Source organism: Pipistrellus kuhlii, unplaced genomic scaffold (assembly GCF_014108245.1).
Source record: "Pipistrellus kuhlii isolate mPipKuh1 unplaced genomic scaffold, mPipKuh1.p scaffold_m20_p_1, whole genome shotgun sequence".
Lineage (NCBI taxonomy): Eukaryota > Metazoa > Chordata > Mammalia > Chiroptera > Vespertilionidae > Pipistrellus > Pipistrellus kuhlii.
The window spans coordinates 49,280,574-49,308,198 of NW_023425404.1; the positions used below are offsets into that span (position 1 = coordinate 49,280,574).

At 45.1% G+C, this 27,625-nt stretch overlaps 1 protein-coding gene across 1 annotated transcript in view; it reads right to left on the reverse strand.

Annotated features, from left to right (window-relative positions):
* Window positions 1-27,625, reverse strand: part of SQOR (sulfide quinone oxidoreductase) — a 58,754-nt gene that overhangs the window by 10,577 nt on the left and 20,552 nt on the right. Inside the window, exons 2-6 of the mRNA XM_045582851.1 lie at window positions 12,423-12,669; window positions 10,046-10,216; window positions 5,555-5,608; window positions 2,699-2,893; window positions 529-738 (exon numbers count right to left, since the gene is read on the reverse strand). Coding sequence (XP_045438807.1) covers window positions 529-738; window positions 2,699-2,893; window positions 5,555-5,608; window positions 10,046-10,216; window positions 12,423-12,669 — 877 coding nt within the window. The remainder of the gene's footprint in view (window positions 1-528; window positions 739-2,698; window positions 2,894-5,554; window positions 5,609-10,045; window positions 10,217-12,422; window positions 12,670-27,625) is intronic.

Genomic DNA, 27,625 nt, shown 5'->3' on the forward strand with positions numbered 1-27,625 from the left:
GGCTAGACCTTCCCAAGCACGGTGTGTCTCCACCAGATCTTTCAAAGGGCTTTAAGTGCTTCCTTTTGTGTGCAGGTGAAAGATGTTTAAAGACAGCCTCTTGAGAGGTGAGAGACGTCCCTGTCGTTCTTGAACTGACCACAATCAGGGCTGTTTCTCCCATTCTATAAAGTCCATCAATCACCAGATCCTGCATGTAAGGAAGCCCTTCCAGAACACTAGGCTGTTACTGAGGTTGTGAAATATTTGACTGCTTCAAGTGGCTCAGTGCCAAGAAAAGCAAAGACATAAAACAGGATAAAAATTTACTTGGTACCAGTAATAAACTCTCCTCCCTCCCATGACCACAGCCTCCTACCTCTTTCTCTTCCTCACCCATGGTGGTCCACCCTCCTCCATCTCTGTCCTAAGATGCTCATTGTAACCAGGCTCACCCAGGGCACAGTGGTGATGGACAGGGAAGTAGGAGCCACAATGCCGCCTGCATCCACAACACCGTTCACCTGACAGCTTAACCTCGCCACTCACGGGGATCACTTGGGTCTCTCCAGGGTTGTCCACGTTCTCAAACACAGCCTCTTGTCTATCGGCTCGGACTTCAATGAGATTTTGCTTGTAGTTCACAGTGAGGTTCCGTTCCTGGATGATCTCCATCAGCGCATCTGCATACTTCTTAACCCCAAAAATCGATCCGAGAGAAGTGTTGAAAATGATATTGGCCTTGGATCGCTTCCCTGTCTGAGAAAAAGGAAAGAATAGAAACAATCAACACCAAAGCATCCCTCCAGCCACCTTTTGTTTTGTTTTTCAACTGAGACAAGAATTAAACCCTTCAGAAGAGACCTCGCCAGCTTTCTCCATCCCTTTGCCCTGGTGGGGTGAGGTGCGGACCAATCCGCTGCCTCCCTCTTATTTTCTGTCAGCAACACAGCAACTAAGTGCTCCCCTGAATCAAGGCGTTGAGGTGGGCACTGTTCAATCGAAGGCCAGAGGTGAGATTTCTTCTAGGCAAACACAGAGCTGATTATGTACTCATATACCCATCTGCTCATTCACTCAGTAAAGATGTCGTGAGGTCCTGAGCCGGCCCGTCTATGCTCAGCGCTGAGGGATGGCAGTGAATGAGACGAAGGCATGTCCCCTTGGCTCCCACACTCCGGTGCTGCTCATGTTTCAGAGAGGCTAGTATTCCCCCCAACACCTACAATCTCAGAGACTTCTCTCAGACCACCCAAGCGTTGGGGGGTGAGTTAACAGAGAGAATTTCCAGGAGGGAAGGAACAGCACCTTGTAGGATTTGCTCACCTGGATCTCACTGTTTAGAAGAAGTCAGGTGAGTAAGAAAGAACCTCAAACTGCCAACTCGGAATTCTCGTAATCCAGAAAAGTCTTTCTTGGACACAGAAATGATGACTTAATTCCCACCTGCGGGGTTGGCGCTGGTCTCCATGACTCAGTGAAGCCTTGCCAGGGCTGGGTTCCCAGCGCACATCCCACCCCTCCTCCCTCCCCTCCTCACCTGTCCCTTTACAGAACCACAGGCTGCTCTGAACCTGCACCGTCTTAAGTGGGACCACGCTTTAGTAAACTTAGTGTGACCCCCGCAGAGGGAGGAGGGCCAGGGCAGCTCCCCCAGCTTCATACCGCGCGTTCTTGGGCTGCGGACGCCTGCTCCGACACAGAGGCTGTGTGAGCCATGTCTCTAAAGGACAAATCTTTCCACTAAGGTTTGAAGTTCTACGTGAACATTATTTTTTCCCTTCAGAACTGGCATTTTTTTTCCTATTATACTTCCAAAAATGTATATCAAGAGCCAGAAAACATTCATAACCTTAAACTTGAGCTGAGGATATTATTATGAATAAAAATGAACAATGTGCAATTAATTGTCTAACTATATGGAAATATTTAAGCAATCTCTAACGTATCTCCCCAATAGACTTTTTTTTATATATATATATTTTATTGATTTTTTACAGAGAGGAAGAGAGAGGGATAGAGAGTTAGAAACATCAATGAGAGAGAAACATCGATCAGCTGCCTCCTGCACACCCCCTACTGGGGATGTGCCCACAACCAAAGTACATGCCCTTGACCTGAATCGAACCTGGGACCTTTCAGTCCGCAGGCCAACGCTCGATCCACTGAGCCAGACCGGTTTCGGCCCCAATAGGCTTTTATATACACATTAAAAGATATGTTACTGCCCTGCTGGCATGGCTCAATGGTTGAGCGTTAACATTTGAACCAGGAGATCATGGTTCTACTCCCAGTCAGGTCACATGCCCAGGTTTTGGGCTTAATCCCCAGTGCAGGATATGCAGGAAGCAGCCAATCAATTATTCATTCTCATCATTAATGTTTCTATCTCTCTCCCTCTTCCTTCCTCTCTGAAATCAATAAAAAAAAATATTTTTTAAAAGTATGTTACAAAGATTATTTAATAATCATGTTTAAAAAACATGCATAAGAAAAAATGGAAGGTCATGTCAGATTGATGATACCAGCTGTATTAAAATAATTGGATTATGATTGCCTTTTTCTATTTTATAAACTTCCAATGATATAATTTTGTACATAACAAAAGTTTAGAAATAATAGAAAGTACTTTGACATGGATAAAATGGAATTCTGTCACTCAACCAATTAGTACCGTCTACTCCCCGACCCTGTCTCTTTCCCTGGAAAGGAAGCGTACCTTCCTGAAATAGTCTTCCGACAAGTACATGATCTTCTGCGGGGCCCCGGCGCACTTTATGGGGGTGTTTGGGAAGGTGAAGATGGCATTGCCCTCCTTGAAGTCCTGCAGAGCCTTCCACGTCTTCTCCACTGTGCTCACTGAGTAGTTAGACCCTATTTTGGGATGGGAAAAACCTTCAGGAAGGCCTTTAATCTACAACAAAAGAGAAAACATTTTTACCACATGATTTCGCTTATATGTTGAGACTAAACAAACAAACCAAGTTGGAACAGACTCATGGATTCGGAGAGCTGACTAGTGGCTGCCAGAGGGGACGGGGACTGGGGGACGGGGTGAGAGAGGTGAAGGGATTAAGAACAAATTGGTATTCCGAAACTGTCATGGGGATGTAAAGCACAGCATAGGGAATATGGTCAATAATGTTCTCATAACTGTGAATGGTGCCAGGTGGGTATGTAAAGTATATGGTTGTTTAACCACTGAGCTGTATGCCTGAAACCAATATGAAATAAAATTGAAAGAAAACTGTAAAAATAAATGTTTAACAGAAGTGCAAATGGCTTTCTTCACCATTTCTACAACCTCACAAGCACTTCAGTACAATTATTAGCCCCCAGCCTTCACACACAGTGCAGCGGGCAGCTGGGTGCAGCACCCACAGTCCCCTGCCGGGCTGCAGACTGGACTCAGCCAGAGAAGCCCCTCTGCCTCCCTGGCCGTGAGGCCATAATTCCAATACATTTCTTCCCACCATCGGGGTAAAGACAAGAATCCAGGCAGACTTGTGTTTGGTGAGCCAGCTACCTTACTGGGAAGACGGGTGACCCTTGGTAAATTAACCAATATCTCTAAGCCACGCAAAGTGTGGTCTCCGGACCAGCAGCACCAGCACTGCCTGAGAACCTGCCTGAAATGCACATTCTCAGGCCCCACCCCAGACCTACTGAATCAAGAACTCATGGGCAAACCCAGAAACGGTTTTAACGGGTGACTCGATGGGCACTGAGGCTTGAAAAGCTTACGTTCACTGCCTGTAAAAGGGGATAAAGTAACAGCTCCATAGAGCTCTTGGCAGGAGTAAATGAGACCATGTGTGTCAAGTGCTGAGAAAAAATGAACCTCACAAGGTGATGCTCTGTGAATGGTAGTGTATTCTTGCCAGTGAGATAACCGGATTCTTGTCTTAAATGCTAGCGGGTTCACGGCATGCAATGAAAATGGCACAGACTGAGGTAAGAGACTGAAGCACCAGTTCTTTCAACAAGAGAAGGAAACTCTCAAAAAAAAAAAAAAAAAAAAAAAAAAACAGTCAAGGTGGACTGGTCCTTCAGAACCTTCCCAGGCTGTTGTCCAGAATACAGGCCACGTCCAGGGTCAGTGGACACCAATCCCTCTGGTCTCAAGGAAACAGGGTCCTGTGATCTCCTCCATCTCATTCACTGACAAGAGCAACTACTCCTCTGATGACTGACCACAGCTCCTGCTACAGTTTAAGTAGCTGAAATATTAGCAGCATAAATATTATTTCTTGGTTTGCTGCAAAAAGCTGCTGCGGAGTCTCAGCACTGGTCTCTTCAGTCCTCTCAGGCAGCACAGGGGCTCTCGGGGCGGGGGAGGGGAGGGGAGGTTACCATGGAGATGTGCCATCTGGGCCAGGTCACCACTTCTGGGGTCTCGTGAGAGACAAGGACCTCCCAGAAGGTGTAACTGGCACCTCCTCCACAACCTACTCTACGGCTTGTCATTCTGTGAGACTCATGGCCAAGCCCATGACCAAACTCATCACAACCTTCACACCAACGCATGGCTTCTTCGAACCGTCTCAGGACACGCCCAAGGGCACTATCACCAGCCTCACTCTGGACATGTCATGGTTTGGGGGGTTTTACGCAGAAACACGATTCAAAGAGCTTTCCTGGGCCGACTCAGTTGCCTGTGTCACGTTCCTGGAGCTGAGTGAGACCTGGTTGTCACTCTGCTTTATGTGCTCCAACTATTCACCAAGCGTCCCCTACAAACTTCTGGAAATCGTCATAATTACTGACTTACACCATGCTGTTTTAGAAAACTGAGCTTGAATGTCACCATTGTCACACAGCATCCAGCTCCCTAGCTCAAGGAAGAGGGAGAGCGAAGGAACTTCCAGGGTAAGTAGTTATATTGCATTGGTCACTTCGACCAAAAAGACCCAGTTCCTGCCGAGACCGGTTTGGCTCAATGGATAGAGCGTCGGCTTGGGGACTGAAGGGACCCGGGTTCGATTCCGGTCAAGGGCATGTACCTTGGCTGCGGGCATATCCCCGGTAGGGGGTGTGCAAGAGGCAGCTGATCGATGACTCTCTCTCATCGATGTTTCTGTCTCTCTGTCTCTCTCCCTTCCTCTCTGTACAAAATCAATAAAATATATTAAAAAAAAAAAAAAAAAGACCCAGTTCCTGTCACAGGGCAAAACCCAAGCCTCTCTCCTCCACTACCTGCTGGCACTCTAACCTGAAAGTCCGCTTAGAAATTCAAAAGCTTACTTTCAAAGGCAACTTTAACCTGCAACACCACCAACTCAGGCCCACACAAAAGGTGGTTTTCTTGTAAATGCAGAAAAGGCTGTTCTTTTGCATGAATGCCCATTGGGGCAAGGACGTGTTGACTCATGATTAAAGCTTAGAGCTGGATCATGCTATCATTGACAGAATCTCAGATAAGATGTTTTTAAAACCATAAAAAGACTGCTGAGAAATAAAACTAGAAGAGGATTTCTTAGTACTTTTTCTTGTCAAATGAATTATAAAGACACTCAAGGCAGTGCTTGATCTTGGCAGAAGTAGGCCAGGGAACACACAAGTCATTTAAACGTACCTTCCCATAGTCCAGCTGGATTCCGAGAGCAATAATGAGATATTTGTAGGAGATCTGCAACAGAAAGCAATGCCGTTTAGACCAGGACCCAAACAGTGGCAGTCCCAGGGCAGACTCAGGCCCCAGGCAAGTGGGGTCATCAGAGCATTTTCATTTTTCCATTTTTTTATGTGAATTATTTGGGGCTGTGGGGGAGGGGGGGGGCAGTACAGGCTCCAGTCTGCCATCACACCCATCATTCTCACACCTCACTGCTTCACAAACATTGCAAAACCTGCCTGGCTTCTGAGAGCTGAGACTCCTATATTTTTACACAGTGGAGGATGACAGCAAAGAGGCCACAACTTCCTGTGCAGGGCTTGTGTTAAGACTTTTTCATGTTGGGAAAGGAGAGAATGACTTTCTATTCTTAAAAATAATCCATTTTCTTTTTTTCTTTTTTATATATTTTATTGATTTTTTACAGAGAGGAAGGGAGAGAGATAGAGAGTAGAAACATCAATGAGAGAGAGACATCGACCAGCTGCCTCCTGCACATCCCACACTGGGGATGTGCCCGCAACCAAGGTACATGCCCTTGACCGGAATCGAACCCGGGACCTTTCAGTCCGCAGGCCGACGCTCTATCCACTGAGCCAAACCAGTTTCAGCCCATTTTCTTTTTTTTCTTTTTTTAAGTATATTTCTTTACTGATTTCAGAGAGGAAGGGAGAAGAAGAGATAGAAACATCAATGATGAGAGAGAATTGTTGATCAGCTGCCTCCAGCATGTCCCCCACTGGGAATTAAGCCTACAACCCAAACATGTGCCCTTGACCGGAATCGAACCTGGGATCCCTCAGTCCATAGGCTGATGCTCTATCAGCTGAGTCAAGCCGGCCAGGGCTCCATTTTCTTTTAATATCTATAGGGTAAGTGTGAATCCCGAGCAAGTCTGGCCTGTCATATGGATGGATTGATATCATAACTGAGAAACTGCTCTTTTCAAGGCCATTGAAAAGGATGTGATACAATGTATCTCATATTATTTAATGATCTATTTGGGATTTAAAAGTCCCCTCCTTAAATATGAGTATTGTGATTATTCATGCTGGGAGCAAAGGTCTCCCTACTTATTGTGATAGAAATGTGGGTTGAGAATGGAGAGGACGACAAGTTGAAGAAAAGAAAAAAAAAAGTCAGCAGGAAGGATGTAAAGTAAAAGGACTTGCCTAGGAAACTGAAGATGAGACTGCAATGAAAGCCAGGGGCCCAGAAAGGACATCAGGTGATGACGGTCTCTCTTCTGTACTAAACAGTTAAAGAGAGGGGATTCCAAGACGAGAAGGCTGGACTCACACTGGGGAGAGCAGGAGCAAGTAACAGCAGCGATCCTGCCCTGTGACCCAGATCAGCTCTGTGGTCACGTCCACAGTGAGGCCTTCCTATGACTCAGTCTCAACCCCGGGCACGTGATGCGTTATAGCACCTGTCGAGTTATACAACAGTAATATCCTCCCCCACCACATCAAACACTCCTAGAGGATAAAGGTTGTGCCTTACCCCTTATATTCCTAGAATCTAGCACAGTCACCAAGTTAAAGTGAGGAACTCAGTAATGTTTGTGGGATGAAGGAATGGATGGGTGGTTGATTCCAGTTGCATGTGAACATACAACTTATCAAAGTGGATAATAATATATACATCATCATCCCTGTGATCTGCCTGTCCCATAGACAGCAGGTGCCCTGAAATTCCTTGCTCTGTAGGGAAGTGTACTGGACCCATTAACTGGCAGGGGGAACTGTGTTGAATCTTCAGGGTATATGAGGTCAGAGGTAGCATGAAATCTGGGGGAGATGATCTACAGCACATGTGTCAAACACAAGGCCCGCGGGCCAAATCTGTCCCGCCAGGCCTTGCAATGTGGCCCGCACCGTGCTGTCATCACTGCACTCCGCTGCGTTTCCATCACAATGACAGTTTGACTGTTCAGTAAACCATTCGGCCCACGATTTAGGCTGGATTTTAGATTTTGGCCCCTTCTCTGATTGAGTTCGACACCCCTAATCTACAGGTAAAACATACACCCACTGTCAACAAGAAAAGCCTTTGGTTTGTGTGTACCCTGCTGTTCCTATTAGAGCACAATATTAATCATTTTTATGAATAATAATAATAGATAAGCTGAAGATTATTAAAAAAAAATCATTAAGGGAGAATATACTTTAAAGTAGCAAAGAATAAAAAGAAAGCCTCAAGCGTTTGTTTAAGTCCAAGTCTCCAGGCCAGATGACCTTAAGAAACTGCAAAAACTTGTATACAAGACTTTTGAGCAATTGCCGAGGACTTTTGAGCAATTGCCGAGAACAGTGCAGACCTCTCCAGAAGGCTAAATATGGGTTAGTGCTCTAATTCTCTCCAGGGGGTGGGAAGGTAACTAACAACTTGGCGAACAGGGTGTTCATCCAGTTCAACATTCCAGGCTCATCTACTGCAGTTTGGAAAAAGAAGAGCATTGACATGGATTCATTTTGCAACCCTGCTTTCCACAATAACTATGCTGGCACATAGTGGGTACTCAATAAATATGTCCTTTTGCTTTTTTTCATGTATCCTCTTAAAAATAATAACAGCAGCATTTCTTGAACATCCACGTTATGCAACTGACAAGATTATATCTCCCATGCGATGCTATTAATATATGCAGATTTCCTTAAAAATCTGCATATAGCATCTTTTTGCCTTAAAAATACTGGAGGAAGTCCCACCATCTTGCACCAACTTCTTCCCCAGCCCTAAAACAAGAAACTGCCAGTTCCCTAAGGTCTATACTTGAGAGGGCTACCCAGGGCTCAGAAGTGAGAACACTGACCGGTGCCTTCCATTCTCAAGAGATGAGACAAGTTTATGATCCTTAAATGAGCACAAGCCCAACCACAAAGGGCTCTGAGCTTTCCCGGTAATGTAAATGGGACCGATCAAGGGGGCAGGCACTGCCGAACCGAAGGGGTGATGTGGGTTATAAGACACAGCGCTCCTGGCCCCAGGAACCAGCAGCAGATGGCAAGGGAAATGAGCCTCAGAGCGCAGTCTTGAGAACTGAGAACAATCTTGTGTTTCATTCAGTCCACCCTCCTGGAGATGCAGGGGAAATGAGGAAGTCCGTCGACAGGGAGGATATAACATAAACATTTTAACTTATTAATAAATAAATGTGTATTTTATTAAATAATATGTTAAATATTATTTATTTACTTACTTACTTACTTTAGGATGGGGGAAGCCTGACTTGTGGATCATAAGAAGAAGGGGAAAAAAAGACCCAGAGGTTTGAACTGACCCCAAGCCCAGCATGAATCAGCCTGTGGCAACTGTCACTACAAAGACAGATGCTAAATTAGGCCGCATCTGACTGTGGGAGGGAGAGGGGCCACGCTATTCTGGGCTGTTCTGCAGAGTGGCTTCCTCTTCCGGGAGCCTTTTTCATGGCGGGGACAAGCCGGATGATGTCTAAAGCAGGGGGGAGAGGGTCCTTCTGAAGACTGGGGAAGACGATGAAAAGTGGGGACAAGGGACAAACCCACCTGCAGAGAATACCATACCGACAGAGACTATAAGAACCGTCTTCGAATAGGTGAAGGGTTTCTCCCCACAAGAGAGAGAAGACATCCTCCCCACACTACAGGAAGGACAAGGAATAAGGAAGATATTAAGTCCAATAACTCCCTGGGGGCCCAAGAACCACGGGGGCCTGGAGCAGGCAGGGCGCAGCAGGATGGCTGCACTGCTTGCCGCAGTCCTGGGCTCAGCAGCAGATGAGGCGACATGACATTGCAGATGGCTTCTGAGCCTGTGGTCTCACCATCCTGCTCTCAGCCCTTCCGTCAAATGCAGGGACAGCACTTTCTGAAAAGCTTCGGCCTCCGGGTGGTGTTGGAGGGTGGGGAGTGGAGGGGAGGGGGTAGAAGGAGACTTCTAAATGATGCTGATCAATTATGAGCCTCCTGCTCCAGCAGCTGCAATTCTCCTGAGCCCCCAGCACAAAGCTCAGTCACAGGGACACTTACTAGTGTGGCGGAGCGCCCCCTAGTGTGACTGGGATGATATTTTCCAACATCCCCTTCCTCTGGGAGGCCAGCTGTCAGGGAGAGAAGCTGGCTGCTTCAAAGGAAAAAGGAGGGAAGGTGCCTGCTATTTTAACACGCAGCAGTAATTGTTCAGTACACATTCGGATACAAGACATGTGCCAAGCTATAGGGCCAAGAGTGGGTGTCCGCAAATACTTGTCCTAGTTGTTTACTAATTCAACATCCTCCGTCCTTCCACCTGTCCCATCCTCCACTCACCACACACTCTACCCTCTCAAGCAGTATTTAACACACACACACATGCACACACACTTATAGACACCACTGTCTCACCATGAAGCTGACCAGTCTGATAAGGGCTGTGCATTTCACTTCATACAAGCCTTCAGGTGAACAAAAGCCACAGGATCCCAGTGGTTACCTCCTTGCCGTTGTCTGTGTGGATGCAGTTCTTGTCTGGGTTCAGCTCAGCCACTCTGTCTTTGATCCACTCCACACCGGATGGAATCACACTCTCTGTGGGACGGCCAGATGAGGACAGCTGTTTGGCACCAGCACCCACCAGGGTCCAGATTGGCTGGTAGAAATGTCTCTGAGAAAGAACGTTTTGGGGATTCATTTCGAGTTGAGGCTGACCAAAGTGCCATAGCTAAAGGTACCTGAACTAATTCTCCCTCCTGACTCTTGGAGTATCACAGAGAAAGTCTCTGGGTCGTCCTCCCCACCACCCCTCCCACTGGCGTCTCCCATTATGTTAAATTCTGAAGAGTAGTCACTTATAAGAATTCTGCCAAGATCATTTTTTTAAAAAGCCATAAACTACCCTGGCTGATGTGGCTCAGTTGGTTGGAACATCATCCGTACACCAAAAGGTTGTGGGTTCAATTCCCAGTCATGGTACATACCTAGGTTGTGGGTTCACCCCCGTTGGGGCATGTATGGGAGGCAACTGATTGATGTTTCTCTCTCACATCTCTTTCTCTTTCTCTCTCTCGCCACCCCCTTTCTGTCTCTCTAAAAAAACGATAATAAAAACATATTCAGGTGAGGATTTTTTAAAAAGCCATAACCTATCATTAGTGACCATTGTATTATTTATTGCTGCTGGCAGGTGACAGTTGATTTGGGGCTTAACATGTGCATGTTACATTTACATGTATAATGTACACATTATGGATACATTTATGTGCACAGATATAAAGAAAAGTTAAATCCAGTAGCATAATATGGTTCCTCAGATGTTTGTGGGGACTGAGGTAAGTCTAAAGTTTACAGCCACTCTGAGGATCCTCAAACTCTATTACTAACTTCCAACTGCATTTGCCAAGCCCGTGGAAGGTGCAGACATTGCCTGTCAACCCTATTAGCAATCCTTTCTCAGAGGATTTACTAGTATGCCCAAACGCAGGGACACCAAATGCCACTGCATAATGCCACAGTTGCCCAAACACGTCCTCAGCATTGCCCAACCACCTCAGACTGGCTGGACAGATTTGCCAAAAGCCACAGAGAGGTGACGAGAACTGAGGAAGGGCTTGGCAATCTCCCTACAGCCAACAATGGCTGCGATCCCGAGGACAGGGGCAGAGGCCTCCAGCTGCAAGAGCTGAGCGGTTCCAATCCATCCTGAACAGACAGAGGAATGAAAACAAGCGCGCTCGGATGTTTTATAGACTGCAAACAACCATCAGCTCCAGCAATCACTAACCCAGATACAGGAGGGGAAGTGCCAACCGCCTGCGCCCCTGGCAGCTCCTCCGAGAGACTCCTGTCCCGCACGTCCTCACAGACGTGATCCTGGCCTCCTGAGCTGCGCCCGGCGCCTCTGACTCATTACAAAGAGCAGCCCCTGCCCATGGGTCAGCTACAATAGGCCACCTGACACGGCTCTCAGACCGCTCTCAGTTACTATGTTGTCCTGAATGAGTCACTTTAAAAAGGAGAGTAACGGAGAGCACCTTCCAGGCTCCCCCCACATCACAGCACCCCAGGCTGACAGCGGGGAGCCATGTGCATTTCTCACCCGCCCTTCCCCTCCTCACCAAACAGGCACCAGATCCATCCGCTCCCTGCCCCCAAGGATACAGTTCCCGACTGGTACGTGCGTGGCTCCTTCGAAAACCTTAGACAAGCCACCAGAAATCTTGAATACTTCTCTGTAGCTTTTGGACAATTTTTAAATGTTTTTACGTGAAATAATGCCTTACATATAAACGTTTCCCAACTTCCCTCCTGTTTACTACCTTTTTCTGCCCTATAATCTGTTTCTAACCCTATCATCTTTTTCTGCCCTATAATAAGTTCCTTGCACTTAAGCTTCTGAAACCCACTGACACCTTCCCAGAGCCCCCCCCCCCCCCCCCCCCCCAGGTCCTTCACTCATCACCTTTCTCCAAACTGGACCACAGGCAGGAAGGAGCAATGACCATTGATTGACTTTTCACGGGTTGAGATATACTAAAGTCCTGACCCAGGTACCTGGGAATGTGACCTTATTTGGAAATATGGTCTTTGCAGATGTAATCAAGTTAATACTTATGAGAGAATAAGTATCTATTGTTTTAAGACTCTCAATCTGTGGTAATGTGTTAGCACAAGAAACTCATACGGAAGAGGCCATAAAAAGCCAAGGGATCTGTTCTCTCTCTCTTCCTCCCTCCACCTTCTCCCATCTTTTTGGCCGGCCTGATTGTTGTGCCCAGAGAAGCACTAACCCCGGGACATGACATCCCATGCCTGACCGTCATCCCCGCCCCCTATCGCACCCACGCACATGCACCCAGGAGCGGGAGACTTACCTCGCTGGGCTCAATGACAGCCACATTCTCTGCGCCCACTTTCTTCTTCATGCGGGAGGCCATGGTGATCCCACCGCTGCCCCCTCCCAGCACCAGCACCTCATGGTAGTTCTTGACCGCAAGGCTGGTCCCTGTGTGCAGCTGAAGTGAGCTGGCCTGCTGAGCGCCCAGTCTGAGGAAGCAGGTAAAGAGCCGGGCGTGGGGGCTAGACACCAAGGCCACCAGCGGGGTCATCTTCACACGGGATCTGGACAGAAAGGAACAGAAGAGGCTATGCGTAAGGAAGGGACCACTGTGCGACCAAAGCATTTCCCTTCCGGAGGAAGGGGAGGCTGGCATCTGGCCAGCTCCAGCTGATGCCCACCACGTCCCACAAAACCACCTCCCCAGCTGGCTGTGGTCCCAAAGTCTCCTGGCAGCACAAGATTGAAACTAACAACTGGCTGAGCTTCCATTTCTCCCCTTCCCCCTCCTGTCAGGACATCCAGGACTTTTCCATCCAAAAATTCCAGGGCCTCCTGCAATGCATCCAGCAGTCCCCCATCCTCCTCTCAGGTACATGCCTCAACGCTTTCATTGGTTTCTCAGTCCACCAAACATGGATAAGTCCACAACTAGATAGACACCTGCACCAGTCCTTGCCATAGGTCCCTTGAGACCTGCTGAAACAGGAGTAGTCCAGCAAAAAACCCATCTCCGCAACTCGGAGTTCACACCAGGGAAATCAGGGCCTCGGCCCCACTCAGACAGCCTGCTGGCTCTGTCTGCCCAGGGACACACAATTTAATCAAAACATGGGCAACAGACACGCAAGCAAAGGCCCTCCACACCTTTGGCAATTTCAACCAGTTGATAAGAGAGCCATAAAAAGATCCCTGCCTGGTATCATAAAGTTATGTTTTATGTAAAGAATCCACATATGCTGCTGACCAGTCTTTTATTGTATGCAATCAGTAAGCAATCTCCCCTTCAGAGTTCCTCCGAGAGACAGGTGTTTCTGCTCTGAGCATTCGATGCTTTGGCAGTGAGGAAAGGAAGGCTTCTCAGGGGTGGGCCTTGGCTTCTCCCACCCACAGAACTGGCCTGATGTCTAGGACACCATCTGCTTGTGTAACCGGAATGCCTCTCTGGGTATTACTGTGCCCCAAATTCCACCATCATGTTCAGTCCTTTGGGTTCAACACTGCCCCAGAAGCCCTTTATTCAAATGCAAGGACCTCCCTGGGGGTAGCCCTTCTAGCTGCTTAGATCACTAACTTCTTAATGGGACCAATTTCATTATATCATTTTTTCCAAAAAAAACTGAAGAGTGAGACAGCATGAGGGGATTAGAAGACACTGAGAGGGAAACAGGGCTGTGAAAGGAAGGGGGGAAGGCCCTGGCAGAGGGAGAAGTGACAGGAAGTGGAAAGGAGGTTGAGTGCTGCCTTCAGTTAGGATGAACTTTATTCGGAGGTTCTGGCATTCTGACAACTTCTTCAACAGCTCAGATCTGAAGTGGCCCGGCGATTTGGGATCCACAGAAAGTGAGGCAGGTTCATACATTGTTGCTGCAAGTTTAAAATCCTTATGACCCTTCTAGAAAACAACATTTATCACCCTTGGACCTGGTATGCCCATTTCTGGGACTTCAGTCTAAGGAAATAGCCTCTAAGACAGAAGAAGACAAACCTTCACAAAGACATAGCTCACATATTCATTCATAAAATAGGGTCAACCCTCAGCTAACTGGTTTGTGAACGGATCTGATTACATCCAGGTCACAGGAAAAACATCACACTGCCCAGAGAAAGCGCAGGTCCCAGACTGTTTCTACAGTCATGTGACACCCCGGAGGGCAGTTTCCGAAGAAATTGGAAGTAGAGTTACAACCGGAGCCACACAAGTAGCTAAGAAAGCTCTGAACACCAAAGCACCTGGGTTCAACCCACCAAAACAGCAAATGTCAACGAACAGCCAAAACATATTGCTTCTGTGAAACCAGTTCAGATGGAAACGCTGGCTCCAAAGGAGGCGTATCCCGCACCTGAGGATAGCTCCATGAAGGAAGAGAACCTCTGTCAAGCTTTCTCTGATGCTTTGCTCATCGGTAATAAAGACTGGGAGAACCCTCAGCTCTGCAGCGACTACGTTAAGGATATCTATCAGTATCTAAGACAGCTTGAGGTTCTGCAAACCATAAATCCACAATCCTTAGATGGAAGAGATATAAACAGACGCATGCGTGCCATCCTGGTGGATTGGCTGGTACAGATCCATTGCAAGTTTAAGAGACTCTCCACATGTGCATCGCCATTATGGATTAATTTTTACAGCTTCAGCCAGTCTCTCCTAAGAAGCTTCAAGTGGTTGGGAGTATAGCTTTGCTTTTGGCCTCCTATTATAGTATGAGGAAATGTTTTCTCCAAATATAGAAGACTTCGTTGAGATCAAAGACAACGCATATACCAGTTCCCACATCCGAGAAATGGAAGCTCTCATTCTGAAAGAACTAAAGTGTGAGTTGGGTCGGCCTTTACCACCACATTTTTTAGGGCGGGCATCGAAAGCTGGGGAGGTTGATGTTGAGCAGCACACTTCAGCCAAATAGTTGATGGTACTGACTCTCATTGACTACGATCTGGTACATTATCACCCGTCCAGAGTGGCAGCAGCTGCTTCCTGCCTGTCCCAGAAGGTTCTAGGCCAAGGAAAACGGAACGTAAAGCAGCAGTATTACACCGGACACACTGAGAACGAGGCGTTCGGAGTCATGCAGCACATGGCCAAACACGTAGTGAGAGCAAACCAAAACCTGACGAAGTTCATCGCCATCAAGAATAAGGAAGGCTGGGACCAGTTTGGCTCAGTGGCTAGGGCGTCGGTCTGCGAACTGAAAGGTCCCAGGTTCGATTCTGGTTAAGGGCATGTACATTGGTTGTGGGCACATCCCCAGTAAGGGGCATGCAGGAGGCAGCTGGTCGATGATTCTCTCTCATCAATGTTTTAACTCTCTATTCCTCTTCCTTCCTCTCTGTAAAAAATCAATAAAATATATATTTTTTTAAAAGAATAAGGAGGTATGCAAGCAGCAGACTCCTGGAGATCAACACAACTCCTCAGCTGAACTCAAAAGCCATTAAAAAGTTGGCCCTCCCTTGGATGGGGTGGCCCTAGGCCCTGGTCCTCCGGAAGGTGCTTCGTCTGGCACTTTCTCTTACTTGTTTGGAATTCTTGACTTGGTATGTAATTCTTTGGTCTACTCCATGAAACCTCTTCTCAGACCTATTTTCTAACTACATATTGAGAAAAAATAAAGCTATTGATATCTTTTAAAAAAAGAAAAGAAAGAAGAATTAGCTACCAATGATACAGAAGAATGCACCACTTTACATTCTTAAAAAGTGAAATATTCACTTTTTTTATAAAAAAAAAATCAATAAAACATGGAAATTTCATTTTAACAAGTGGCACATACAACACATTTTATAATTAAATAATGTCATGCTTTTCCCTAGCTAGTTTGGCTCAGGGTACAGAGCATCAACCCATGGACTGAAATAACCCAGCTTTGATTCTGGTCAAGGACCTATACCTCAGTTGCAAGCTCCAACCTGCCCCGGTCGGGCACATGCAGGAGGCAACCAATTGATGTGTCTCTCTCACATCCATGTTTCTCTCTCCCCATTCCCTTCCTCTCTCTAAAAATCAATGGGGAAATATCCTCAGACAAGGATTAACAACAACAACAAAAGAAAAAATAAATAAGTAAATAAATAAATAATGTCATGTTTTTAAGTTAGATTAAAACTTCTCAGTTTATCCTAAATAAACTGAGTGCTCCTTTCAAAGGATTAGAATAAATGCTTTGCTGCAGCTGTAGTCTAACTAGAGACATAAAATCCCTGCTGACAGAAAGAGGAGAATTGATCTGCTGGACCTCTCCTACTTACAGACCTGGCCAAGGTTCCACACCCGATCTCCACAAGTCTTTGGGACTCCACAGCTGCCCACAGCCCGCCCTTCTCAGACAGTGTGATCCCCCTTCATTTATTTATTTGCAATTATTTTATTTTTTCCAACTTCATTGAGGTGTATTTGATAAAAACTACTGCATACAACATTATATATATATATATATATATATATATATATATATATACACACACACATATATATGTGTGTGTGTGTGTGTGTATATATATATATAAATGTTTACCATGATCAAGCTAATTAACATAGCTATTGACTCACCTAGCTATCACTTTTTTTAGTATAAAAAAAAAACACACTAAGATTTACTCTCCTAGCAGATTTCAAGTAAACAATACAGTATTATTAACCACAGCGACTATGCTACATATTAGATCTCCAGAAATGATGTATCCTGCATATCTGAAACTTTGTACACTATGACCAACATCTCCCCATTTCCCCCCACCACTTAGCCCTGGTAACCACCATTCTTCTCTGCTTCAAAGAGTTGAACTTTTTAAGATTCTATTTATGTGATCATACAGTATTGTCTTTCTGTGTTTGGCTTATTTCACTTAGCATAATCCCATAGGTTCACCCATGTTTTCACAAATGACAAGATTTCCTTCTTTCTAAAGGCTGAATAATATTCCATTGTATGTATATATGTCACCTTTTCTATATGAATTCATCTGTCAATGGAAACAAGCTTTTTAATATCTTGGTTATGAACAATGGTGCAGTAGGTATGGGAGTGCAGATATCTCTTTGAGATAGCTATTCTCTTTCTTAGGGTATATACACCCAGAAGTGGGATTGCTGGATCATATGGTGGCTTTAATTTTTTTAGAAATCTCTATACTATTTTCCATTGTGGCTACACCAATTTACATTCCCACCAATGGTGAAAAGGATTCCTTTTTGCCCACATTCTTACCAATACTTATCTTAAAGGTTCCCTAATCTTAAATCATGTTACATATTACACACTGGGTGTCAGCTAGGACACCTGGCTTAGTTCAGATAAAACTAGCCTCCAAGCAAAGATTATTCAGAGCATTCTTAATGAAAGCTCCACTGGCCAGCCTTTCAGTTATTTTCGCTCTGGAGAAACAGTGAGTCTTTGTATGCTACCCAACCCCCGTTCTACGTCAGTCCTACACCAAGCGGCGCCCTCTTTGCTCTGGGTTTTAATAAGCACAAGGCCACCCTTTAACGTACCATTTTTAGAAAATTTCCAATATCAAAAGGGAAAACAACCAACAAACAACCTCCCCGATCCTCCCACCCAACCTCCCACCTCCCTGTCGCAGGCTTCCCTGAGCCAAGCTACCTTTGAGCTGTCACATCCGATGGTCCTGAGACAGAGTGAGCCTCGGCCTCCGCACAGCGCGGGCAGGGCTTTCACCTGGCCCCAGGTGGTGGGGGACTCCGCATGGCTCTCCCTCCTCCATTAGCTCCTCCCACTTGGGCTTGCCCAGCCTATTTAGTTAAATTTGGTTATAGCTCTCAACCAAATTACCTCCAGGAGACAGGATTTGTAGAAAAAAGGAAGGAGAAACTGTCATCATAATAATAGCTAATAAGGGAATGTTCTCATCTTCATTTTATAGATGTGAAAATGGAGGTTTAGTATAAGGTTAGCAAACTGTCTAAGGTCACATCGCTCATTTAAGCACCATTTCAAATGGACTCCTCTATTGCATTCTCATAGCATTAGACCCCAGAGATAATTCGGGGGGGGGGGGGGGGGGAGAAACTGCCCACCAGCTAAATTTCATTTCCATTTAAATTTAATGGAGTGGGGGGGTAATATCATATTAAATTTTAGCTTACTAAATAAATTGAAAAGAAGAAAATCGGGGTGAGGGGAGAAGAGTTATAATAGTTGTATCGATAAAATCTTTTAAATGCATACTGGAATTCTTACATTTGAAAATGAGGTAGGTTAGTAAGAAACTAGGTAATTTCCTGGCAAATGGAATGAGGAAACTGAGACAAAAAGCTGAACACACAGAAAGGCTGAGCAATTAATAGCCAATTGATAAATCACCAGAACCTATCCTCCCTAACCAAAGATACCTAAGAGCCGGTGGTTTATATCATCTTAGGGAGAAAGGTAACAAAACAAAACACAGAGCCAGACTGGCCCAAGATACAGGTAAAACTAACCAGAAAACAACCCCCACCCCCCTTACCAACTCCTTTGGACCCATAAATTCGCAAGAACTGACCACGCGCACAGCTCACTTGTGAGCTGGCCCACGTCCACTCAGACACATAATCTTTGCTGTTCTCACAGGCCTCCTGCACCCTCTTCCTTTTTCTCTACCTGAATAAAGCTCGCTTTGTTCTCACTCTGACTCATCCTTGGAATCTTTCCTGGACGAATCAAGAACCTGGAGTCTCCTGACAGGAAGAATCCTAGACTGTGCCTGGACAGGGCCCGCCCCCAGCGCGGAAGCGGTCCAGTAACAAAATGGCATGATATCTGCTTGACGATATCCCAGGAGGTGAAAGCCGATGAGAGTGTAGATGACACAAAATTAGCCGTGAGCCGATAATAATTTGAAGCCAACTGATAGATACTAGTATATAAGGACATTCCTTTCAGTAGTCTATTTTTGAATATACTGGAAAGTTTCCACAATAAAAATTTTAAAAGCATGAGTGAATAAAACAGCAAAAAAATAAAAAATAAATAAAAAATAGTGACAGAGTGGACACTGGCTTTGACTCTTTATTCACTGAAACGTTAAGGTTTTGGCATATTTCAAAGAATAGCAAGATAACAGACACACAAGTAACAGCAACACAATTAAGACTTCCCTCCCTTGTACATAAAACTTTACAATCCACAGAGCCCACACCTGAGCCCACACTGGAGCACTGATACCACTTTACAAGATGGAGAACGAAGGCTCTGAGAAGAAAGGTGATCTTCCAAAGGTTACACAATGAGTCAGCAGCCCGAATGCCCACGGGAGCAGCAATGCAGGCATTAGCGGGAGCTACCATCTGTGAGGTGAAGACAGACTGCACCTTCTCCCGGCTCCAGATCTCGGGACAAACACTCTGCTAGGAGGATAGAAGGGCCAGGAGTTTAGAAGAGTCCTGCTATACCCAGTGGCCCCCTCGCCATCTCCCAGAGGGAGGCCTCTAGGCAGGGGCAGATCCAGGTTTTATGAGCTTTGAAGCATTATATATATTTTATATATTTATATATATATGGTGTGTGTGTGTGTGTGTATATATATTATATATATATTATATAATATATATATATACATTATATTATATATAATTCATATATATATTATATATATATATGAATTATATATAATAGTTAATGTTCATTTGAATGAGAAAATAGATCACAATAAATATCCCCAATAAATTCAGATATTTATCCCCAATGAATATCTGAATTCTTGGAGATTTGGGACTCTTTTTCTGAGATCTCTTTTAGGCCATTTATCAGAAATACAAGCATAGTAGTGCTTCCTGGTTACAATATGGCCACCTTTCCCCTCCTGGAACACGTCAGAACTCCCTATTACCCACAGGAGCCTGTGAAAGACGGATGCCCTGAAGAAAACTTCATTTTCTTCTGAATAAATCAACCTTTATGCCTAGAGCTCTAGATCACTCTGCCCAGGCCTCTGGCTGCACTACCACTACCAGTCCCAAGCTTTGCCAGTCCCCCTCCCAGCCCTGCTCACCATAACAGTCTGAAACTAGCTCCTGATTCCTATTATAAAACTAACTCCTCATGGACGACACCAAACTCCATGTGCCACGACCCAGCCAGCTGCTTAAAGTTAAAGTATCATCCCCATTTTACAACTAAAGGAAAAGTCAGGCTGCAGGACACTGGTTATATCCTCAAGGCCACACAGCCAATAAAGGACAAAACTAGGATTCAACTGGAAGGGATGGAAGAGAGGGAAAGAGGGAACCATAGCAAACATCACTTTCCATGTTATATGGAGGACACACCTGGGAACTGACTCACACAATTATGGAGGCTGACAAGTCTCAAGCCAGCAGTCAAGCTGGATGCCCCAGGAACGCCAATGGTGCAGCTTCAGCCCAAGGTGAGCAGGCTCAAGTCCCAGGAAAAACTATTCAAGTAAAGTGAGAAGGCAGGAAAAAGTCGATGACCCACATCAAGGCAGACAGGCTGAATGAATTCATGGGAAGGTCAGCCTTTCTGTTTTTTTTCTTCTTCTTCAAATCCTTGCTATTGAAAGTATTACAGATTTCTTCCTTTCCCCTCCTCCGCCCAGTTCCCACCCCGCCCGCTCTGCCTCCACCCTTTTGTCTGTATCCATAGGTAAGACCTTTGGTTAATCTCTTCCTGCCACCCCCTCAGAGATTCGTCAGTCTGTTCCATGTTTCTGTGCCTCTCTGATCCTATTTTATTCACCGTTTATTTTGTTCATTAGATTTCTTGTTCATTCATTTTTATTTTTAGATTCAATTGTTGATAGATATGTACTTATTACCACTTTATTGTTCATTTTCTTCTTCTCCTCCCCTCTCTCCACCTCCCCCCCCCTCCTCCTCCTTTTTCTTGTCTGTGAAGCTCTTTATCTGACCTTCGATTCTAAATGATAGCAGTTCAGTAGAGTCAACTTGGTTGCAGGTCCTTGCTACTCATCACCTTGAATATTTCTTGCACATTCCCTTTTGGCCTGCAAAGTTTCCGTTGAGAAATCAGCTGACAATCCTATGGGAACTCCCTTATAAATAACTAAGTGCTTTTCTCTTGCTGCTTTTAAGATTCTATGTCTTTGACCCTTGGCATTAATTATGATGTGTCTTGGTGTGGTTCCTCTTGTTTAGGACTCTCTGTGCTTCCTGGACTTGTAAGTCTATTTCTTTCACCAGATAAGATAAGCTTCTGTCATTATTTCTTTAAATTGGTTTCCTTGCTCTCGCTCTTCAGCTTCTGACATCCCCATAATGCAAATGTTGGTACACTTGAAGTTGTCCCAGAAGCTCCTTACACTATGTTCATATTTTTTTATTCTTTTTTCTTTTTGCTCTTCGGATGGGTGTTTATTGTTTCCTCATATTCTTAATCATTGATTTGATTCTTGGAATCCTCTAATGTTGAATCACTATAAGTTATTCTTTATATATACTTAATTTCTAACTTGTCTTTTTTTTTATGTCTTTGTCATTCTCACTAAGATCCTTGAAAGTCCCCTGAAGCTCCATTAAGATCCTTGAGTAATCTTATAACAGTTGTTTTGAACTCTGTATCCAGTAGCTTGCTTGCTTCCATTTCTTTCATTTGTAACATGTTTCTTTGTCTCTGCATTTTGGCTGCTTTCCTGTTTGTTTCTATGCATTTGGTAGAGCTGGAATTGGTAGAGTGGCCTTGTGTAATAGGTGTCCTCTAGGGCTCAGTGGCTCAGCCTCCCCATTCACCTGAGCTGGGCACACCCCTATATGGGCTGTGTGCACAGTATTGTTGTAGTTAAGCTTTGATTGTATTTATTTCCACACAGAGATTGAAACCTCTTGGTGGTTTCAGACACTGATTCTAGACTCTGGTCCTATCTACCCCCAATGACACACTTAAGAGTATCTGGGCCCTTCTTGTCATCCCCTGGGATGGTCCAGACAGAAAACTGCTGCAGTCTGCCAAGAGTGTAGCATGGATCTCTCTGGCCACCTCAGGAACAGTTGCAAAAAATGGGTTCCATTATTTTCCAACACCTGTATCATCTCTGGACTAGTGGAAGAAAAATTAGGTTTGGCTTCCAAAAATCTGGACTGATATTCCATCTTAGATTGTACTAGCAGAAGCAAAGGGCAATGCAATCAATATGAGCCAAACACCTAAGCTGTTTTGTCAAGAAAAGGAAACAGACGGAAATCTGAGTAGGAGGTAAGGCACTGGCAGCACTAGGACAGCGGAAATGCTATGGGAAGGAACATCAAGAGGCAGGAATAGCGTAAGTAAATGAACCAAAGACATGGTGACTGCCCTCCAGACCTCTTCCCCAGCCTTCTCTGCCCTCTCTGAGCCCTGAGAGCTGACCTGTAAACAGGGTGGGTATCATCTGGCTTCCCTTGTCCTCTGGTTTCCAGTTAGATTCACCAGTAGATTTGAAGATAGAAAAAGATAAGATTAAGATATTTATTCCTCAGACCCCTTCCTGCTGAACCTCTAGTAATCACTCCCTCTACTTGCTTCTTCAGGCCTCAAAGCAATAGGATTGCTTCTAACCTTTCTTAATAACATGTTGGAGTGTGCCAACTGTTTCCCAGAGATCCTTGCTGATGAGGAGGGAAGGCCCAGCGTAGGTTTGGGCAATGGAAGTCCGACCAGATTTGACCGATGTGAGGAGTAGACAAGAAAGAAATATCACAGCCCAATTAGAAAGGGTCATGTTCTGGAACTGAAGCTTTATATTGAAAAATCAAAGTTTTGAAAAGTGACAGAACAGAGGGGCAACTCTGAGAAAATGAATCTAGTGTGAGGGAGCCAATTAAATTGGAGGGAAGCCAAAATCAGTCCTGGGAGTTAGGAGACTAGTGCAGTGGCCCAGGTATGAGTGATAAGGGCCTGGTTAGGTGTTGGCATTAGAAATACAAATAGAGAGTCAGATAAGACCAAAGTGGAAAAAGAGACCGATTGGATGAGATGTGGGAAGGGCTCTTGGGAGGAAAAAAGTCAAAGTTGACATCCAGGCTGAAGAGAGAGAAAGTGTGTGGACAGAAACAGGAGAGTGAAGGCAAGAACCTGCATGGGTTAGTTTGGGAGTTAGGTTTGAGGTCTGGGAAGTGAAATCACCTAGAATGAGGACCATATAACTGCGGTCCAGGAGGAAGGCAACCTAAGGCAGATGTCCTCGGGGAATAGGGAGAAATTTGGTTTCAGGGCTTAATCTTAGACAATTGTCATCCCATCTAAGGGCCACAAAGTAGCCACCTGCAGGCCCAACGCAGACCGGAGCTGTGTTCTGTCCATTTAGTGCCAACATTAAAAATGTGGGGTATCTCACAGGAAAAAATCCAAATGTGGGCTCCTTTGAAACAATGGGCCCACGTGTCAACACTTGGCCAGAGCTGAGTAGTCATTGCCCATCTGGATCCTGTTCACCCCACTCCACGTGGCCTATCATTTATGTCACCTGCTGGGCCCTGGCACCCATTTTGAGCATGTGGTCCCCACTAATGGCACTAAGAGTCCTTGGAAGTTCTTAGCAAAACAGATGTCTTTGGAGACACTCTGGGAAAGTGGAGAGGACGAACTGGATGGAGCGATTCAATTAAGTTCAGCATTTTTGAGTCTTTACTAAGCGCCTGGCTTTGTGCTAGGCACGCAGGGCCTGTCTGTGATGTAATAGTAACAGGAAGGTCTACTAAGTGGCTGTTTCAGAAATTCAGTCACAAGTGAAGGCTTAGAATAGATAATGAGAACAAAGATGAAGGTGTGAATGCAAAACAAATGTTGAAGTAATTTCAGCGACAAATCAGCTATAAGGGATAAAGAGGAAAGAATATGAACTATGGCTTTGTTCCGTCTGATACATGAAGAGAGGGTGTAAGCATCGGTACTAGATTGCTCACAGTGTAGTAAAGGTTACACAGGCTGCACCCTTCCTCTTTCTTGCACACCTGCTCTAAGTAACAGCAGCGCTATCATCGCCTGTGTGTTCAGGAACTGGATTGCTATTTTGTTAACAAATAAAGAAAATGGTCCTGGCTGGTGCTCAGTGGTCAGAGCATCAGCCTACGGACCAAAAGGTCACAGGTTTGATTCCAGGTCAAGAGTACATATCTGGGTTGCAGGTTCAATCCCCAGTCTACCAATCAGGTCATGTGTGAGAGGCAACCAATCTATGTGTCTCTCTCGTGTTGGTTTTTTTTTCTACCTCCTTCCCTATCCTCCCTCCCCTTCCAATTCTATCTGAAAAATCTATGGGGAAAATATTCTCGGGTGAGGATAGGAAGAGAGGGGGGGGGAGAGAAAGAGAAAGGAAAAAGGAGGGAAAGGGAAAGAGAGGGGAGGGGAGGGAAGGGAAGGGAAGGAAGGGGAAAGGGAAGAAGGGAGGGGGAGGGAGGGGAAAGGGAGAGGGAGGGAAAGAAAAAGGAAGGGGAGGGGAGGGGAGGAGAAGGGAGAGGAGGGGAAGGGAGAAAGAAAATGAAGCTTTGGCTGGATGGCTTAGTTGGGTGAGCACCAACACCAAAATGTTGCAGGTTTGATTCCCAGTCAGGGCAATTACCTAGGTTGCAGGTTTGATCTCCAATTGGGGCACATAGGGGAGGCAAAAGATCTCTCTCATATTGACATTTCTCTCTCCCTTCCTCTCTTTGATATCAACAAACATATCCTCAGGTGAGAAAGAGGGAGGGAGGGAGGGAACAAAGAGAGAAGCAACCTTCATTTAGTCTTGCAGGGCCAAGTTGGAACTCTACCTCCGAAGCTGTTTAAATATTATTAAGTATTTGTTTAAATATTAAGCTGTGAAGCAAGGCTTGGTAGTGGACCAGGAGCAAACCATCCAGGAAACAGAAACAATCATATACAGCTCCTGATGTTTCAGGGTGTTAGAGCCACACTGGGTTTCTTTAGTTCCCTAAGGGAAAAATATAGGAATTTTATATAAAGAGTCACTGATTAAGGGTTACTACGGTAATGAGTACTTGGCAATGCAACAGTGGCTCCCTTTGCTGCTGAGAAATGTAATACAAATGCCCCTAACCTATACTCATTTTACAATCAGAAAGCCTTATAATATAGGGAGGCACTGACCATTTCACTAAGCCATACATTTGTTAAGCAGAAAATAGAAATTGTATTTACAGAAAGAAAATTCTTACATTATGGCCCAGAAGCAGAAAGAAATAAATCAATTGGATTATTTCAACTGAAAGAAGTTTTGACTGAACTATATGTCTTGTTTTTCTGCGTGCTCTGGCCAGTGAGAGCTTGGCCACTCGTGTTCTAGTGTGTAAATCATCACAGTTCAGTTCCTTTTCAAATCCGTCATTCATAGTTGGCCTCTAATCAAGTATACCGGAGGTTTCCTTTCAAGGTCTGCATATGCTTGTGTGTGCCCATCCCTAGAGCATACCAAACCACACACTGGAGAGGGAGGCCTGATGTGGAATTAATTGGGTCCCATCACAAAGCAGGATAAGCTGAAACTGGTTTGGCTCAGTAGATAGAGCGTCAGCTTGGGGACTGAAGGGTCTCGGGTTCGATTCCGGTCAAGGGCATGTACCTTGGTTGCGGGCACATCCCCAGTAAGGGGTGTGCAAGAGGCAGCTGATAGATGATTCTCTCTCATCGGTGTTGCTAACTCTCTATCTCTCTCTCTTCCTCTCTGTATAAAATCAATAAAATATATTTTAAAAAAGCAGGATAAGCTTGGGCCTCATCTCCTAAATCTGTTCAATGAAATTATTCACCAGCCTCAGGAGTGCTGGGTGGGATTCCCACTCAGCCTCACACACAAGAATCCTAAAGGGTGGGGTAAACAGGACTAGCCAACTAGTCAGGCGTATTATTCACACCTGAAATTCAATATGTGTCGTCTTAACACAATGAGAAAAGACTCTTTAATTACAAGTTATACACCTGTTTTGAAAAACGATTGAAGAGATGCCAAACTCCTTTAAAGGTTAGGACAGAATGAGGCGAGGGCTTAGGTAACAGGTGTGCCAGGTTCCCTACGTGCATGTCTTCCCTTAGTCTACCAAATGGCACAGTTCCCCATCCCAGTAAAGTTTTGTCTGAAGGTGTGTCAGGAGTCAGGAGACCCAGGATCACACCCCAGGTAGTACCAGGTAGGGCTGGTCCTTAACCTTTCTAGGGCATGCTCTCTTCATCAGTGGATAAAGGATTGCTTCAAAGGTCCCTTCCTTTTCTAAAATTCTGTGACCTTTAAATGACCGGAAAAGGGAAAGAGATTCACAAGCATGTACTCAATGGGAATACTTGTTCTACTAACAGATTGCTAGAGCTGTGAAGTATTGCAGCAAAGAATGACAAGGGCTCAGAGCCAGGCCTGTCCCTAGGCTCTCCTAATAAAGACACCGGTCATATTGGATTAGGACCCCACCCTTATGTAACATCAATTGCCATTTTAGGCCCTATCTCCAAATAACCACATTCAGAGGTACTAGATTTTGAATAGGACATAATTTAGTCCAGTACTTGTCCTCTAAAAGTTATAGGCATAGTTAGCCCCAGTGCGTTCTAAATGCCCTGTCCTTTACAAAGCTCTCTCCCCATCTTCCCGCCCCAACGTAGCACTTTCACAACATAAATCACAGGGATGGCTGGCAGGACCTACTAGTACTTTCCTTCTTCCTATGACCATCCATATTTGGTTGAGTTACAAAGACTTTTAAGGCTGGGAATTAAAAAACAACTGATTGGCTTCAGACCTAGTCTGGGCTGCTTCTACCAATTCACCCTCACCACACCCATTTACGAAGCCCTCGGGGTCAACGAGGAGTTATATATTACATATTACGTAGCAGGGCAGGGAAAAGAGAAATGTGCATCTCTGCCCAGAAATGCTTCATCATGGGTCTGTCTTCACTCCTTATAAGACACTTCCTGTGTTACAACATCTGGTATAAACAAGCCGGGACACAAGCAAGATGGAGGTGGCACTGTTCTGAAAGGAATCCTCACTTTCATTTTCTCAGGGAGGAACACCAGCCACAAACTCTTATACAGACCCCTGAGCTCTGATAGACGTTTCCGGCACTTCAGCTCCGGATGTGTTGTTTACGTATTTGTTCAGCCAGTTAAAAATAAAATTTTAAAAAGCCACAATTTTAAAGTTACTCCTCAAACCACAATCTCCTTGATGAATTTTGGTTTTTTTAGACGCAGCCACAAGCATCCTTCTCCAATCCGCTTATTCATTCAAAAAATACGTATCAAGTGCATTCCATGTACCAGGAATGGAAAAGTAATGGCGATGGCTATATGCTTGCAGTCCGGTGAAGGAGACAAACAAGTTCTAATAAATGGTGCTTATTTCACCGCTCTGTGACAGATGCAGTGCTGGGCAATTTAAATGCACAGTAAAGTATGTACAATGAAGACACAAAGGCACAAAGAAGTTCAAAAAGCAAGGTCAGGCTGCTAGTCCATGGAAGTGTCAAGTTCAGAACCCATACCACCTAACTCCTGGCAGTGCCCTTCCCACTACCAGGGAATCTTTATTTTTCAATAACTGGAAGTTAACACTTTCTTCAATATATGC